The sequence below is a fragment of the Aethina tumida genome, chromosome 4 (genome assembly GCF_024364675.1).
Source record: "Aethina tumida isolate Nest 87 chromosome 4, icAetTumi1.1, whole genome shotgun sequence".
Lineage (NCBI taxonomy): Eukaryota > Metazoa > Arthropoda > Insecta > Coleoptera > Nitidulidae > Aethina > Aethina tumida.
The window spans coordinates 9626469-9645705 of record NC_065438.1 but is presented as its reverse complement, the minus strand read 5'-3'; the positions used below and the strand labels follow the sequence as shown (position 1 = coordinate 9645705).

The 19237-nt window shown below is 30.6% G+C and overlaps 2 protein-coding genes across 5 annotated transcripts; one reads left to right on the top strand and one right to left on the bottom strand.

Moving 5' to 3' along the window:
- The first annotated feature begins 1606 nt into the window (after positions 1–1606).
- LOC109599037 (helix-loop-helix protein 13) lies at positions 1607–2850 on the top strand. Of its 3 annotated transcripts, none has more exons than XM_049966357.1 (5): positions 1607–1732; positions 1810–1976; positions 2043–2178; positions 2436–2644; positions 2712–2850. In XM_049966357.1, the coding sequence occupies exons 1-5, from the start codon at positions 1683–1685 to the stop codon at positions 2816–2818; spliced, it is 669 nt and encodes a 222-aa protein (XP_049822314.1). In that variant the 5' UTR covers positions 1607–1682; the 3' UTR covers positions 2819–2850. The 3 variants fall into 3 exon arrangements, with proteins under 3 accessions (XP_049822314.1, XP_049822315.1, XP_019870530.2); XM_049966358.1 differs by having other exon boundaries at positions 2043–2157; positions 2433–2644; positions 2712–2849; XM_020014971.2 differs by having other exon boundaries at positions 2433–2644; positions 2712–2849.
- A 4425-nt stretch (positions 2851–7275) lies between these two features.
- Positions 7276–17962, bottom strand: LOC109599050 (uncharacterized). Of its 2 annotated transcripts, none has more exons than XM_020014983.2 (12): positions 17694–17962; positions 15503–16938; positions 14160–14245; positions 11330–11707; positions 9281–9356; positions 9019–9107; positions 8828–8963; positions 8605–8769; positions 8397–8549; positions 8185–8337; positions 7950–8127; positions 7276–7886 (listed from the first exon to the last, which is right to left on the bottom strand). In XM_020014983.2, exons 2-12 carry the CDS (start codon positions 16925–16927, stop codon positions 7639–7641), a joined length of 3087 nt encoding a protein of 1028 aa, XP_019870542.1. In that variant the 5' UTR covers positions 16928–16938; positions 17694–17962; the 3' UTR covers positions 7276–7638. The 2 variants fall into 2 exon arrangements, with proteins under 2 accessions (XP_019870542.1, XP_019870543.1); XM_020014984.2 differs by having other exon boundaries at positions 11345–11707.
- Positions 17963–19237: the final 1275 nt, after the last annotated feature.

Genomic DNA, 19237 nt, shown 5'->3' with positions numbered 1-19237 from the left:
AATTATTTTAGTTTTTCTACAGATATTAAAAAAATAAAAAAAAATTTGGAAATAGTAAAATGTACTGTAATGTGTAAATAATGCATACAAAATTATGTTTTATCCCAAAAAATATGCGAACTGTTCATATTTTAAATAATTATAACTATTTCATTGTGACTACTTTATAAGGAACAAAAATATTTCACTCAAAGTAATTGCCATTGCTAGCCACTACTTTTCCATCTTTCTAGCAACATATAAATTCCTCGCCGAAAAATTATGTCTTTTGTGACCATCTAAGAATCGATCCATTCTTTAGTACCTTCGTAAAAATTGAAACGCTACTCAGCCAGGCCATGTACCATCGAACGGTATAAATGAAAATCGGAAGAGGTGGTGTTGCAACATGAGGATGAGTGTTGTCATGTAAGAAATTTACTTTGTCGTGTCTCCGTTCGTGCAGGGGCCGTTTTTCTTTTATGCCTCAACCCAAACGCATCGATTGAAGTCGATAGTGATATCCCGTGATAGTCTGCAGATCCTTCCAAATTCAGAGAAGAAGCTTCAAACCAAGAATATCTGGTTTTGCAGATGATATGGATGCATGTCCGAGCTTACCCCACGATTTTCTACGCTTTAGATTATCGTAGTAAATCCATTTTTCATCGCCAGACACCATACGGTACAAAAAACTTTTTGATCATAAAAACAGTAGTCAACGTCTTTCATCTTGTATCCTTCCAAATGTTTTGAAATTGTTGACCCATCTTCTTGTAGTGTTTTTCCAAGTTCTGCTAGTGTCGTCTTGATAAAGTAATGCCTCTAATTATTTGTCTTCATGTTCTTTATCTTCTTATCAAGTTGAAAATCATTATTTTTGAAGCGACGATAGCAATCTGTGCATGTTGTATCCGACAAAACATTGTCACCGCAAGAATTCTGTGTGCTTCAGCTGCAAATTTCTAAAGTAAAGCATACCCTGAAATTTATAGTTAGATATAGTACTTTCTTGTATGTAAATGTGTGACCATTCGAAATTCCATGCACGAAGATACAGCGAAAACTTATTCAAAGTCCTAATCATTTATAAGTAATATTTTCTTAATATCTTTGGCCCCAAACATAAATAATGTTCATATGTTCAACTTATGCGTTTAATATCATCATACGTTTTCTAAATGCATAATTTTATATCATAACTAATATTAGATCGATCCCGACTAAAATCCCATTAACTCAGAGAATCTGCAAATGATGGTCTTTCCACTCCACTCTAACGTATAAAGACCTGTCGTAAACAGACGTTGCGACGTCGACCGAAAACCACCCTTAATCTATCCCGATTTATAATCCCCCGAGTTTTAACCAATAGTATTACAATTGGCGGCCATCAATCGAAAAGGTAACGATGATTGGTGGAAATCTGCAAGGGTGACGCCCATAATCGATACTGGACGAAGGGATGAAATCAGCGAAAACGATTCTGATCTCTATGTCTATTAGATTTAAGCCATGATGTTGGATATTTGGAAGATTTGCAGTGATATACAGAGTGTAGAGAGCAGTATAAAAGCAAATCCTCCGGGACTTCAGGTTCATTAATTGAATTGAATCCTTGCCGGATCTCGTGAGTGTGATTTTGGAGTGAAGTTGAAGTGTTACAAAATTTGTAATAGTGATTTCGAAAAATATTGTGAAATATGAGTAACAGAGGACAATTACCGGATTCATCCTCGTCACCGCCCATGAAGTAAGTTTCTTCAACATTATTGGTGCAAAATATTATTGTTGCAACATTTTCAGTCTAATTGTTAGTTTTAATTACAGCTTACAATTCGGGGGCTACAGTGCGGGAGAACTGTCCGAGGAGGAAGTATCGGATCTCCCGAGCTGTGCGTTTGCCACCAGGTCCAATTCCGCCAACTCATCTTCCAATCTCCAACACCATTACCTCTCCACACTCCATCACAATCACAACCACAGCCATAACCCTGGTAAGAGTCATCGTGTTTTAATTTTGTTCGCACACGCTCAATAGATTTATTTTGTTTGTACTTTAGACAGTGGCCAGTGTGGAGGAAATGGTTTGGGCAGTAGCGGAGATTATTACGGCTCTTCGCCGTACAGAGTGCAAAGACATGCAGCCAACATCAGGGAACGGAAACGGATGCTGAGGTCTGCTATTGGACCCACCGGGTACACCTGTCTTGATATATGTGGCTTGTTCTCCTACTTTTTGTCGTGTTCTATATGTATTTGCACCATATCGTTGTATCTTTCTTTAGGTAATTTCAATATTTTATTTTAAGTAGTGTTATATTGGTGTTGACTTGATTTGTGCTTGCAGTTTAGATAGACATTATTGGTGAATCGGTTATTTTAATTATAATAGTAAGATTAATTTGTGTACATGTGTGAAGTAATATGTTTTAATTGGAGTTGATTTGTAGCAGTATAAACGCAGCGTTCGACGAATTGCGGATGCACGTGCCCACATTTCCGTACGAAAAAAGACTGAGTAAGATCGATACTCTTCGACTCGCCATCGCCTATATTGCTCTACTGAGAGAAGTGCTGACTGCTGATTGTGATCCTTTGACATACGTTGAACGATGTTTGAGAGGAGAAATCAAAGCTGATCGAGCCAACTGGAACACAAGTGGTAAGCTATTCTTTATTTTTCTAAAACATTTTCAAAATGGTCCTTTAATGAATATTCTTTTTTACAGATTTAACTGCAAGATTATCTTGGATAAATTGGGAGAACTTGGGAGTAACACCAGGAAGACGAAGTACTTTAACATCTCTAGCTTTATCATCTGACAACTTAAATTGAACATTGAACACTTATTATGTAAATAATGTAAATAGTAATTGCTCATCAAAACGTGCAATATTAAATATGTATTTTGTTACTGTTATCATTTTATTTAAATAAAAATTATTTAACATATTTGTTACGACTTATTATTACAAATCTGGCAAAATCATCAATCAAACAAAAAACCCTATTTTTACAAAAGAATCTATTATAAGCAGAAAAATGAAACAGTATTTCAGTGAATCCCAAAGTGGGCTCCACCGCCTCCTGGTAGCTGCTGTAGCTATTCAGGGGGGGCAAATAACTACAAATATATTAACAAAAAAAAAACAAACAATTGTAAGTTACTGCTAACAAAAAAGTTCATTCATCTCATTAATATGATGAATGTTTTAACTTTTTTGTATTGCTTTTTTATTCTGAGTTCAATAAATAATTTTATAATTTCAAGTGCAGTTTTTCTTAATTTATATTTTTCTTGACTATATTTTAGGAAAAAGATATAAATATTAATAAATATATCTTTCTGTTTAATTGCTATTGAAATTTAAATTGTTAAGTAATATTTTTTTCTATAAATGTGGCTTTGAGCCAATTAAGATTAGGAACCATTAAAGTATTTAACATTAAGCTGCTTGATAATTAATAAATTTTAATGTGTTATTAAAATAAGTATGTAAACAGTACGATGTTATATATCATTTCCATCATATAATATCAATATTAGAGTTTGGAATTACCAATGATCTGTTCTCTTATTATAAATATTTTTCTACATTCGCATAATAAATCATCATCAAGTACCTATTCCATTGTATATGAATTAATACGTTCCAAGTAAATACCATATCGAATTAACCACACAAACATTGGAGAAAATCCATGGGAATAATTCAGAAACCGCGATGACATGTTAGATAATAAATTAATTGAAATAAACCGTGACTGTGACAGCTATTAACAAATCACCACCAGAAAACCGATTCGAGTTCGAGTGGCCGTGAAATCGTCAGTTCCCTGTGGGTCTTTTGCTGTTGACACTTCCACCCCTACAGAACTCACAGAAAGTTCAACTCCGCCTACTAAACCCTCCCTAAACTTACCGGGGCATTTCCTAATAATCTCTATTCACAAAGTCGCTTTCCATTTCAAATTTTAATATGATTTTCTCTAAAGTTTTTTAATTTTAAATTATCCAGTTATGGATTATGTATAAATATATATTTTAAATTTATAAATTAAATTTACGTGTCTTTTAGACGTAACAACAAGAGAATATGAAAGCACCCTCGTAAACATAAAATAAGTACCCCTAAAATTGCCCCTAATTGGTAAGCCACACTCCTACTTGTTCGACACACGTTTGTCAATATGGTCCAGACGTATTGTTCGTGGCGGTTAACGCGGCCTGTTTCAAACACATTATCGCCCTACTTTAAACTGGTCCGTTCATCAGGCATCCCCATGGGAAAGTCCCGGAAACGTTGTTATTATGCATTGTTGCATGTTTGTTTGCACACATACTTTGAGTGAGGACGATTACTGTCATTTTTCGGCAGATGAGGGGGTTTTATCTGATTTTTTATTTGTTTTCTCAGGAAATTATCGGAAATTACTCAACAAGTGAATGCATATTATATTTACTATATATTTATTAGATATTTAGATATATTTTATGAAGAAATTAATATATAAAAAATAAAAAAAATAATTAAAATAAAGAAAAATAATAATTGTCACAGTAACTCAAGATCCCAATCATCTATGCATTTCATCATACTGATACATGAAAAAAGAGAAAATAAATGATAAAATATAAATAAAATACTCGAAATGTGCAATTTTCAGCAATTTTATTGAATAATGGGTTAATATAACTACATAGACTATCACTAGATCAAAGAAACAGTTAAACTATATGAGAATTCAATAAATCACATTATGAAAATTAAATATGTCACCGTGATCACAGAGGTTTCAAGGTATTGATACCGTGGTCTCACAAGCTATATATGTATGTCAGATTATATTTCTAAGGAATACTCGATTTTTAATAAGTGTATAAAGAAAAGAAATGCAAATTACATGTTTGTCACACTTTATATAACAAAACTGAATTTATAAAGACAACTTTATGTATATTATATACATCAGGCTTAAAATGTTCTGTCTTTGAACTTTTAATTATTCTATTTTCGATTGGAAAAGTACATTAAATTTTAAGGGTGTCTAGACGCTAGAAATAAGTAAATAAATTCACGTATTTATATGTTGAATATTTTCAAAATAAAAAAGAAGTAGAAACTAACCTAACCCAACCTAACCTACCCTACCCTATTTTTTTCTTCAGAAAATTCATAAAATAATTAATAATTTTTTTATGAATTTTTGAAAATTTTGTAAGTTGATTTTTCATGTTTTTTTAAATAAAAACTAAAAAGTTTGAATTAATAAATGTATTTTTTAAATTTAAAATTATTTTTTTCTAAGAATTCATTTATTAAAAAATTGAAAAATTACTTTAGACATTTTTTTTTTTTTGAAAATATATTTTTGATTTGAACTTTCTGAAAAAGATAAGGTTAAGTTTCTATTTTTTTATTTTATGAATATTTGAAAATTTTGTAAGTTGATTTTTCATGTTTTTTTTAAATAAAAACTAAAAAGTTTGAATTAATAAATGTATTTTTTAAATTTAAAATTATTTTTTTCTAAGAATTCATTTATTAAAAAATTGAAAAATTACGTTAGACATTTTTTTTTTTTTGAAAATATATTTTTGATTTGAACTTTCTGAAAAAGATAAGGTTAAGTTTCTATTTTTTTATTTTAAAAATATAAAAAATAGGCATGCATTATAAAAAAATTCATAAAAATTACAAGAAAAAACATCAAAAATCAGTATTGTTCAAATTTAAAATTAATTTTTCTCTAAGAAATTTTGATTTTTTTCAATTTTCAAATTCTTTATCACACCTAAAAATAGAACACTTAAAGAATATATTAACTGTTTTGTTAAAATTGTAATTTTTATTAAAATTTTTATTAAATTCAAAAAAAAAATATTTTTATATTATTTCATGATTTCTCATGTTTTTTTAAAATAAAAACCAAAATGTTTGAATTAATAAATATATTCATACAAATTTTAAGAAAAAACCTCAGTATTTTTTAAATTTAAAAATATTTTTTTCTAAGATTTTATTTCATAAAAAATTGAAAAATTACGTTATTGACATTTTTTTTTTTTTTTTTGAAAATATATTTGATGAACTGAAGATAGGTTAGATTATGTTTCTATTTTCTTATTTTAAAAATATTCTATTTTGAAGAACATTATGCAATAAAATAGGCATGCGGTATAAAAAAGAAATTCATAAAAATTACAAGAAACGTCAAAAATCAGTATTGTTCAAATTTAAAATTAATTTTTCTCTAAGAAATTTTGATTTTTATCAGTTGACCTTTATCTTTATTACGCCTAAAATTAGAACATTTAAATAATATATTCACTTTTTGATTTTTTGTTATATAAATATTTATAAAAATTCATAAAAAATTGAAAAATTACGTTATCGACATTCTTTTTTTTTTGAAACTATGTTATTTTTAATAAATTTTTTGAAAAAATAGGCATATAGTATAAAAAAAAATCATACAAATTTCAGGCAAAATCGCAGCATTTTTTCAAATTTAAAGTTTTTCTAAAAAAACTGAGCCGAAAAGTAAATTATTCTAAAAAAAATGAAAAAATGTTTTTTCGATTTTTTATAGGTGGAGCCCAATTACCAAATCTTACTTCTAAAAAAAAAGACACCACGTGAAATTGTACATCTTACCACGTCGACCCGTATTCTCTCTTATTTTTATCCTCCAACCAATTTTTACATATTCAACAATCAGCTAGTTGTAGTTAAAAACTATAACATCCTCAAAACCTATTATTAAAATCCTGGTTTATCCCGGCTTTAAAATTAGCCATCGAAAGATTTGTGGGTGTGCAAAACTTCAAATTGAGCTGTGACAGACAAATCGAGCGGACACGCGACCTGTTCACGTGCCCAGGACAAACGAGAGGCCCCACTTTACATGTGTCAAACATATTTACCCTCTTTCCGTTTCTGCATTTCCCCTTCCTGAACCGGGATCAATTGTTCGGAAAGATAAGCCAAAACGGGTTTTGTTCGAGAGATTTGAATTATTTATTTGTTGGTTGAGTGTGTGCGATCTTTATTTAATTTTTAAGCTGATTTTTGTTGCAGCGGATTTATTTTATGGGGTCGGTATGTAATTGTGGTCGGCATTGAGTTTTCTCATGTGATCATTTCATTGCCCGATGATGTTTATGTTTATTAACGTTTTTAATGTGAGGTTTGTATAGTACTATAGATCGCCGGAGGTACTTACTTGATGTACATCAGACATGATAATAGCAATTTATGATTTTCTAAATAAATCAATAACAGACACAGTGTAGTAAAATACTTTATTTTTCACTAACATTAAAAATATTATACAACATTTTAAACCTGTATTAAAACATTAATACAAAAAATTGATAATAAATAGAAATCAACGCCTTTGTACAAAGTTATTACCACAGCAGTTACCAAAATATTACAACAATATACACAATTAATCAATATCTAGTGAAAACAGGATTATCGTTCCTATTAAGCCCAAATTAAAAAGAAGAAGAAAATATCAATTACTAAGCAACAAAGATTAATTCTTACATCGCTAGTTTTAACCGTTACATTTACATGTTTTAGTGTAAAAAAGTTGAAACAAAATTTACGAATATTTTAAACTCATTTAAATTTATATAACAGTCTTCAAGAATTAGGTATGATCTCTACATAAGTGGCGGGAAAGATTCCAACGCTCCCATTGCACTCTCCCAACCACCAACCATCGTCCTGTTGTCGGTACACCGCAAGAACGTCTCCTGGGGTCAGTGTTAATTCATCTGTTAAATTAGGTTTGTAGGGATAGAGGGCTTTGCACTTCGCAATCGGCGTCAAGTTTTCATCGTTCGGAACCTTTTCGTCCACTGTGCTGCTGCAGTGCGATGAAAATTCGTCTGGAACCACATCGAAATGTCACCATCAATTTAAATTAAATGTTATTGTGCGAAATAACTTACCGAAGTCTGAGTCCGGTTGGTTGGAGTTGCCGTCGGCAGCCCCTCTGTCAGGCCATTCCGGATCGTCGACGTCGTTGATGTGCGGGTCCGAATTGTCGGATTGACCCGATTTCGCTGATTTCTCACTCACCGGACTTTTGTCCGATTCGAAATATTCTTCCCTCAACCATTGGGGAACCTACAAGTAGTAAAACAACATTAAAAATATCCTAAAAATGAAGACAATAAATTGTACCTTAAGGATGCTTTGTTGAAGTCCTGATTTGTCTCTGGTTACTGTAATGTGAGCTGCAAGCGGATGTTCGCCCCTTCTTCTACTGTCTAATTCCGCTAACGCACTTTGCACTTTATATCTGGCTCCTTCTAGATATGTCAACATCGATTTCATCTGTAAACGAAAACATTAAATTGTGAACAAAAGAAGGGTGAACAAAAATTTTAACGTACATGATAGAGTTTTTCTGTGACACTTTGTTGTGAATCTTCCGCACCGAAATTTGGTGTCTGTTTTATGGCCTTGGAAAGATTTTCCAACCCATTCTTAGATTTCCTTTCTCGTTCAATGTCTTGTCGGATCAAATGCAACAATTTTATCAGAGCCTATGAAAAAAATATGTAAGTATTTAATACGTCGAGATAAGTTGAGATATTTTACTTGTTTCCTTCGTTCTTTGTTCATAGCCAAAGTGATGTGTTCACAGTAAAAATCGGGCAGAAGTTGTTCGGAAACTTGTTGAGACGTTTGTCTTAAATTCATAAAGGTGTTCATGTCTTTTGAAGGATCGGCGAATGTTACCGGCGATTTTAATCTTTCCGTTGCCTAACACAAAAAGAAAATCATTAATAAAAAACATAAAACAGATATAAAATATTTTTACCTCCAGTAATTTGGGTGTCAATTCAGCAGTGTGATGCAAATATGATGTCAGAACAGATTTTTGATTGTTCAACCTTTCTTCTTCAAGTGATTGGAAAGAATTTATGCCCCTTGAAACTGCAGATTCCCACTCCAACCTTTTGACAATAGTTATAAATAAATTAAGTTAAAACAATTTTAACAGTGTCTTACCTCGCTCTTTCAGCTCTAACACAAAGTGTGTAATATTCAATGTCCGCCTTTTTGACAGCGTCTTCAGCTTTTCGTTTTTTCCCTTGCAGCTAAAAAATTAGTGTCTTAATTGACTATACAACGATTATTCGTTGGAAACAATCATTAATTAACCTTTTCCCCAGTCCCAATAAAAATGATCGATTCCGTTGCATAATTCCATTGTTAAATCAAAGTGTTAATTAGCACTAATTAGAATACTATCGGTGCAACAAATCGTTACCTTCGCGTTTTCCTTATCCGTTGAATTTTTGTTGTGCATTTGCGCCAACTGAATCAGACTCGTACTTCGTGACAATCTGAAAATATAAATACATGTATCAGTCATCAGAAATTGGGCCGAGTTAAATGAAGAAAATTGAAATTATCAGCAGGTGTTTGTGCCAATAAACGGCAATTGTTGATAAAATGAGAGCGTGTCTAATTGTTACTTGCATTATAGTTAATTCATTCAAGTGGTTGCATTAAAATAATAAATGTTGGAATTATAAAATGCAAAAATTATTTTTATTTGTAAATGTATTTATGTACACTCTTGGTCAATAATTTGGAAATCCTAGGACGTAATTGTTTAAAATAAACAATAATTATAAAAATAATATTAAAATAAGCAACGCTCTGTATATTAAAATAATAATCATAGTGATTATGCACAGTGTATATGCAGTTTATTTCAATATTATACAAAACATTATAAGAAGTAGACAAAGTTTTTTATTAAGATATATGTATGTTGTTTTAATCGCGTTATCCCGTTGATTCATATTACTGAAAAAATAGATCTACTTGTTTATGGAACCATACTACCTTTCGCGGAGAATGATAGAGGGTTGTTTCAACATGACGAATATGCTTTCAAGTACTCAAAAGTCTGATTCGAGCAAGAAAAAGTATCATGACCTTCACATTCACCGGATCTAAACCCTACAGAACATCTTTGGGATTATTTTGAAAGGAATATACGGCAGCACACAATAAAAAATAAGACAAACCAACTGAATAGGCTTCAAATAAAATGTCAAAAAATTCCACCAAATTTATTGGAAAATCGATTGTCTTCATGAACAAAAGGTGTGCAGCAAATATACAAGTTGATAATTATGCGACAATATGTTAATGCTTCTATTTGTTTTTGGTTTATAATTTAAAAATTAAAATTATGTCAAAATAAAAAGGTTTAATTTTGTATACAATTCTATTTTACTTTATAATATCTTAATAAATTTCTAGAAGCATTTTTATAATAGCTCATATAGGAGATAGAACAGTAATTTTATTTAAAACATTCATTGTATATTAACTATTCGAATAATAAACAATACAATTTTAGGGTTTCCAAACTTGTGTCCTACAGTGTAGATCTGACCACTCATAAATGATAATATAATTAAATATTAAATTTTTTGAATTTTAATATGATAGTGTTGTCACTATTATATTTATTTTTAATATAATAAATAACAATAATTAGTATGTATGTTATAAAAGTAAATACAATTTCTAGAAGCATTTTTATTATTTCCTTATATAGAACAATAATTTAATTTAAAACATTTATTGTATATTAACTATTCGAATAATAAACAATACAATTTTAGGGTTTCCAAACATGTGTCCTAGAGTGTAGATCTGACCACCTCATAGATGATAATATAATTAAATATTAATTTTTTTCATATTTAATATGGTAGTATTGTTACTATTATATTTATTTTTAATATAATGCAGGTTTAATGTTTAATAAATAACAATAATTAGTATGTAAGTTATAAAAGTAAATACAATTTCTAGAAGCATTTTTATTAATTTCTTATATAGAACAGTAATTTTATTTAAAACATTCATTGTATATTAACTATTCGAATAATAAACAATTCAATTTTAGGTTTTCCCATCTTTTGTCCAGAAGTGTACATATGTAGAAAATTGGAGAAAATACAACAAATTGCATTTTCCATCGTAAACGTTTTCTTAAGGTAAATAAAATAAATTTAATTGTAAAATATGTTAAAAAAGCACGTTTTATATTACAGTGCCTAAATGAAGAAGAAAGTTTTATATGTTTAGAAAGATTAACTGAAATAATTTTCAAGTATAATATTATTTTGTCGTAAAACTACGTAAAAAACTATAGAAAATTCTAATTTGTTTTTAACATTAACGCTAAATTTAACCATTCCTAAGGGGTTTGTTTATTGCTTTAAAATAACTTAAAATACAAACACATTAACCCATTAACATGTAAATTGAGAATGAAAACGTGAATACGTACGTCATTTTGCCATACCTCGAACTATCAACCAAAGCGGCGTCTTGCAGTTTCTCGTTGTCTCTGGCGCAACTGTGGCTTTGCTTCTTACCCTTCGCCTCGGCGGCCCTCCAATCCGCCAGCAGTCTTCCCGACTTTTCGACGGCACTTTCGGATTGCTTTCTGGCCCTGTGCTGACTTTCGGAGAGGGTCCTCAAAGGTCGGGCGGCTTCCTCCAGAAGGGCTGCTCCCAAAACGCGATGGGATTCCGCCCTGGCTTCCAATTCCAGTGCGACGGATTTCCAAGCTTCGTTCAAACCGCCAACCCCATCGCGGCATGCACGTGATAGTTTATGGCTGAGTTTCTGGAGACTTTTTGCGTACGTCGTTTCCGCCTCGGATCTAACAATTGGCATATTGTTGCTATTTTTAGTACTCACATTTAAATTGTGCATTAATGTTACAACATGTAATTCTAGTATTATTAACATAATTTGTTTAGCTTATTTAACTAATTACGTATTTGTTATACAAATTATTTTTGTTCAATTTTGTTCAGAGGTAACCAGAGAAATAACACAAAATTTAAAATAAACATTTTGTAAGGAATTTCATAGAAGGATTTAATTCAAATTTTGTCGAGCCACTGTAAAAAATACATTTTAAAATTTATATACTATACCTTTTATGTTTTTTTATTACACACCATAATGACGGTTGTTACATTAAAATTATTTAAAATATATTAGTGTGATTTGTTTGGCACAATAACATGTTCAAATATATTTACGTTTTCTGGCAGAATTTAACAATATTCTTAATAATGAAAATTTATTCTCTTATTATTTTATTCAATAGATTCACTTTTAGTGAGACTCCAAAGAAGAGGAAAATAATAATTAACATAAAACATCAAGGTTTAAATATTTCTGACATGCTTAAAAATTTAGGTGCTTCTGAAAGATGGTTTACAATGCTTATTAACAAATATGAAACAACACACTCAATTGAAAATACAATAAAAATATGTATACAAAAACTTCTTTTATTGAGAAATAAATTGGAAAAATGGATATCGTTTTTAGTCTTCTAGACAAATAAAAAATGAATTATTTGAGAGATACAATATCAGTGTGTCTAATAGAACAATCAGACGCCATATATCAATAATTATTGGTAACAAAAAAGAATATTCGAACAATTTTAAAAGTAAAAAATGTATAGAACAAAATCTGATTGTAAAAATACATTAATCGTCCTCCTAATAAAAGTTTGGACCCAAATTCAATACAAGGACTTTGAAACACGCTGGAGGAAAAGTTTTTGATTGGGAGTCCTTTCCTTAGCTTCGTATAAGGTCAAATATTAGTAAAATGGACCGTTTCATATATAGAGACATCATGAGATATGTAATGGAAACATTTTCCAACGATAATTTTTCAGTTACATGAATTTTTTTGTCCGATAAGAATACGAAACAGGCATCCAAAGTTTTTATGCATATAACCACGCATACATTTTTTTAAAAGTAATTTTTCAATAAAACAGTTTTTATTCAAGTTTAAATCATATATTTTATAACTAATACAATACTAGGTATATAAAATTTGTTTTAAAACATCAAAAATCAATCGATCAATTTACTAGTTGATGAAACTTTTCATCGTATTCATCTGATACTGTTCTATGATTTTCAGGATGGAAATCTAATCATGAATGTAAAAAATATATTTTAAGGGACATTTGCAATTATCTGGAGTAACATAGTCCCAATTAAAAGTATAAAGTTTAGATGAATTGGGGTTATTAACTGAAGAAACGAGAAATTTAATTTGAAATGACCATTGATTTATGCCTTCCCATTTACAGTTAGTTATAACAAACGAAAGGTGCCAAACAAAACATTAACAATTTTTTTAAGTTATATAAATTATTTAATAAATATATATTTTTCAAATGTGTTCTATTTCTGTAACCAGCCAAATATTGTATTTCTTTTGTTTAAGATTTAATTTAAATAGACATTATTATTTTGATTTCGAAACAAAATGAATAATTGTAGAAAGAATATAGTGTAATTATATAAATTATTTAATAAATATATATTTTTTAAATGTGTGTTATTATGTAACCAGCCAAATATTTTATTTCTTTTGCTTAAGACTTAATTTAAATAGATATTATTATTTTGATTTCGATACAAAATGAATAATGGTAGAAAGAATATAGTGTAATTATATAAATTATTTAATAAATATATATTTTTCAAGTGTGTTTTATTTATGTAACCGCCAAAAATTGTATTTCTTTTGTTTAAGATTTAATTTAAATAGACATTATTATTTTGATTTCGATACAACATGAATAATGGTAGAAAGAATATAGTGTAATTATATAAATTATTTAATAAATACATATTTTTCAAATGTGTGTTATTTATGTAACCGCCAAAAATTGTATTTCTTTTGTTTAAAATTTAATTTAAATATACATTATTATTTTGATTTCGATACAACATGAATAATGGTAGAAAGAATATAGTGTAATTATATAAATTATTTAATAATTATATATTTTTCAAATGTGTGTTATTTATGTATCTAGCCAAATATTTTATTTCTTTTGCTTAAGATTTAATTTAAATAGACATTATTTTGATTTCGATACAAAATGAATAATGGTAAAAATAATATAGTGTAATTATTGTAAATAAAATATGTGTGCTATCTCTCTAATCACCACTGAAACTACATTAGTATCAGATGTTCGACTTATTGAATTTTACAAATTTCACCGTTTGTTGAGATGGAAAGGATGCGCTAATAATAATACGTACAGTTATTATGTTTCTTACCTTTCTTGTAAAATCGTGGCCAATTCTTTGCAAAAATCTCCGCCTTGCTTAACGTACCTTCGCAAATCTTCAAAACCATTTTGCCCCTGTAACAAGAACAAACTTTTTAACCAATCACTCTTTTTAACAACAATTCAAAACGCACTTTGGCAGCTACAAATGCTCCAAACAGTCGTAACATATCGAAGATACTTGAGAAGTGAGTGTTTGCAATAAATAGTACTGAGTTAGCAGAAAATTGTTTACAGTTTTGTTGTTACTTTTTTAAGATTTTATAGTTGGCGGTTTTAGTCTCTAAATATATTTGTATAGTATATTTTTAACGATCTACAAAGTCTTAAAAATTATATTAATTGGTTTATTTTTGCCTTACTTGTTTTATTTATCGTCATCTCTCACTTCATAAGTAAACTTGTTTGCATAAATAATAACATTTTTGGTTTTATTTTAGCGGTGATACTAAATAGAGCAGAAGTTAAAAGAAATCAGTTTTCTTGAATAAAATTGTTATCAACTTTTTATATTATTGTTTTGTGTCATTGTTATTGTTCGATGTGAAGTCGAATATTCAACAATATAATTTCCAACGGATAGTAAACCACTCTACTTCCTCCATCACATATTGTCCCACTGCTATATGAAGACAATACGTTATGCAAGATTAAGTACACAAGGAAACCTAATAAAACAGTAAAATTAGATAATTTAAAATTGGACAGTATGAATGTTACACCAGTATCTATTTATAACCGAGAAGGTCTATGTTAAGAATACAAACACGAATGAAAATACGTCAAAATTATAGATGCGTGTGTCTAATTAAAATAAATTAATTGAATTACTCCAGTTAAAATTAGAAGCCGTTATTGGCTCCTAAGAATTAAATTCTTGAACGATCGTCCGTTTGAAAGTATAAAAGTGAATGCGGAAGAACCGCTGTCCAAATATAAAGTCACATTTTAGTTTTATTTTATTTCCGTTATAGTTAACTAATTAATTTTTAATTATTACATAAATCCCATATAAAATATAATCAATTAATAAAGTCGTCTTAATAGAATTAAATTTGCGTGAGTCAGTCAATTATAATTAAAAAACTCAGTTTTAAGATTTTTGATGAGATAAAATAATAATGTAGAACGTGATACATACACGTACGTGTCACAAAAACAAAATTTTCATCTTTCACCTCTTTTATTAACCTTTAGCCCACCAGTATAAAATTATTTAGGTAATAAATATACCGAAATAAAGTTAATTCACATTTTTAAACACCTTATTAAAAAAATCTCAATGAATATACGAAAATATTTTCTTAATTAATTTAAAAGTAATATTCTCACCTCTGGAACATACTTGTTCTTCTTAAAAGTACTCTTAACAGTCGAAAAATCTAACTCATCCCTTTTGTCGTCGTGATTATTTTTGGATTTCCCGTTCACACCTTCCGAAAAACTCGTCTCACTATTGTCGAACTTGTAAACAATATCACTCGCCTTTACCTTGTGAACTTTATCGAAAAACACTTCGTTCTTATTTAACGATGACGAACTATTACCATCGATTTCTTGCGGTCTCTTGTGTTTGAAAATTCTCCCGGTTGTTGTAAAGACCTTTTTGCACTTGTCCTTTGATGTTTTCAAAACTTCCTCCAGATTGATCACGGGTTTTTCTCTGTCGTTGAAAGCGCCGACTCTTTGATGAGCCGCCTGTTCCTCCAACAAATTGTTAAACTTCGTTTTGAAGTTGTTCCAAGAGTTCATCATATTCTTTGGTTTTTTCAGCATCGTCGGTCGTCTAAGAATCATCGGCATCTTCTTCCGCACCTTACAATAATCCAATTCTGATGTTTGCGAGTTGGAATTCTCTTTGGTCGGGAGATCCGGTCCTTGTACAATAATTTGGCTGCAGGATATGTGTTCGATACTCGAATGTGCGGTGGTGATCGGTTGTACTTCTATTTCGTCCTGGTTGAAATCGTGCAACGATTGGGACAGTCTGTTCGATTGCTTGAAGCTTCTAGGGACTTTGTAAAAACCATCCTCTTCCTCGTGATCACGCATTATTATGTTCGGATCACTTCCAGATTTAATTATGGGTGACAAAGATCCCTCTAGTTCCTGTCCTTCTTCCTTTTCTTCTCCTTGTGTATCTTCCTTTTCTTCTCCTTGTGTATCTTTTTTTCTGAACGTGATTTCTGTTTGCGATACATATTTTTCAGGGGTGTCTTCTTTACGTTCATCTTCGCTGTCATCCAATTCGACAGCATGTGTTAGATGTATTTTTAATTCACTTTTCGACAAAGGCTTGACCACGTCATAATCAAGTGCCTGTTCTGGTTCCTGCTCTTCCTCCACTATAACTTCAGCGTTTTCGTATGTGTCGTCCGTTTTTCGTTCAAAAAATTTGAAGCTGATTCTGGGCACGTCATATTGGAACCTTCCGTTCGCCAACTCCAAGTTTTTACTTTCGAACTTGTTGCAGACTACCACGTCCGCGTACAACTCGTTGTCGTCTTTGTTGCTGTTGGCGGACATCGTTCTTGCATCTTCAAAACGTTCGTCATCACTCTCGCTGTCCGAATCGATGTACACACTATTCGGCAACGATCTGTTTTGGTCGAACTCCAATTGCGCCTCTTGCAAATCATACGAACCGGACGATCGTTTCGAAGGGCTCTTCTCCGACGACAGGGACCTCCTAAAATTAATATTCGGCACGGTGATCCGCCATTCTCTCTGTTGTATCTTGTTGCAGAATTTCTTCATCTTTTGACACACTGAAAAGGGACATTTTAACGTATCGACGCTCGCGCTGCATCGAATTCGACTGTTTGTTTAATGGTACGGTAAATTAAAAAATGAAACAAACAAAGATGGAACTTTTAGAAGGTCGCTGTGACGTATCCTGTGTGTGTTTTGTTATCATTAACATTATCGTATGTTAATGACAGTGTAAACTTGATGCGATGGTGAGGATAAATTTTTACAAAACTTGATATTTGATTTTTATTATTTATTATGTTGATTTATTAAATATTGTGCTGTGCAAAAATAGCCATAAATTAGGATTATATTATGTAATGCATTTGAAAAATGTTTCCACTAGAATGAAGCAAATGATTGTGATTGACGTTCAAATTGTTGTAAGTAAACAATATTTGTAAATGACAATACATTATGTAGTACACATTTATAGGGAAACATCCAATAAATATTTTTATGATGAATTTACTTCAAGGAATTATTTGATTAATTCTTGGTTAATCATAGAACACATAGATAACATTGTAGAAAAAGAAATATTCATGCTATAATAATTGAACTAGAGATAAAGCCATACAATAGACACTTTAATTTTATTGAAGACTTTTAACTGTAAAATTAAATGCAAATTACATTCGATTTGCATATCTATAATGACACAATTTGAAGTTAAATGTGTGTAATTATTGTTGTTGATTTTATATGAAATTAAGTGAATTTAATACCATTAAACAATCAGACTTTAACACAAAAATTAAAGATGATTTACCAAATATCCATCCATATGATTTTGGCAAATTTTACGTTCAATTCAAAACTTTTGGCACTGCAATTTGAACTCACTTCACACTTATATTTAGCACATTGTCCCGAAGCACTTTTGTCACCGAACCAGCGCAATTTTCCGGTACATTTTCCCGTTTCATTAGAGAATTACGAATATGCGGCTCAGTGATGGAAAAAGGGCCAACGCGAAGCGCGGAGAATACATAGAACAGGGAACGAAGCGAGGCGAGGCGACGTCAAGCGAGCATATTAGTTTAGTGTGTGAGCCTATAATTATCACATGTGCGCTTCCAAAGTATACTCGTATAAAACGCGGCGACGAGGCCTAAAACGTGACTCAAGCCGAACAGAAACCACTTGACTCTACTTTACTCCACAACTGAACTGAATTGACAAATAACCCTTTTCTCGATCCCAATCGGGGACATTCCATAACTGCAACCTGTTTTCTCATTAAAACTTAAGGTTATTTTATAAGTAGCCACTTTTTTAAATTCCTAAAAATCACAACAATTTTAAGTGTAACTCGACTATCAAAACAACTATAAACAAACTTATTTTATGTGTTTTAAAAATTAACTGGTGGCGATGGAATTCCCCCGGATGAAAACCAATTGAATCGATATCGAACAATTAAAATAGAAAACACAATAAAAATTCCGAATTGTCATTGTAATTTTATTATAGAACGAAACGAAATGCAGGTAGTAAAAAAGAAAAAATCATCTTCTGTTGAGTAATAATTTTAAACCCGAAGATTCTCCGACGTTCATTCAACAATAAATTTCGACCTTCTTACCGTCTATTCATTCAAGAATAAGAAACAAAAATGTCTTCTTATAAAGTACGCAGTGCGTGTTTTATTTTAGGCCCTGTCTGGAACAAAACATTGATAGGAAACGCACACACGTGTATTAACAGACACCGCACAAAGTGGATTTTCCACTAAAAACAACTAAACAAACAATTTCCTCTTAGTCTCTTAACCTAGTTTCAGACTTCTCAGGTGAGAAATCGATTGATTAATTAATATTTTATTCGTTGAGTTTTAAATTCAGTTTGTTGAACGTTTTACTCTAGGGCTTCCCTGTTTCCTTGTAATCGAGATTATGTTTAATGTCTGTGAAACCTATGGAATTACTCTGAATCAATCTATAATTTAACAATTCTATTGACAATAGTTTCAAGTTTGGTGTTGCCTTTTCAAAAGACTGTTTAGTTGTCTCTACTCTTGATGGTGTCCACATAAGCAATATGTCATTTTTTCTTGTTCTTCTGCACGACAGACGTTTGATGTAAGTGGATACTTTTGTACGTCATCGTCAATGTATCGCGTATCGGTCTATGTTCATATCCGGTTTCTTCTTACTCTTTTACTCTTCATTCTTTTTCTTATTTCTCTTTTATGCATCCAGCACAATTAATATTTGGTGTAGTGGTGTGAATGGTAGTAATCAATTGGCTTTCTAAATAAAAAACCATCACTGCATAAAAATGTTAAAATAAAACAGAAAGTACGATAAAATA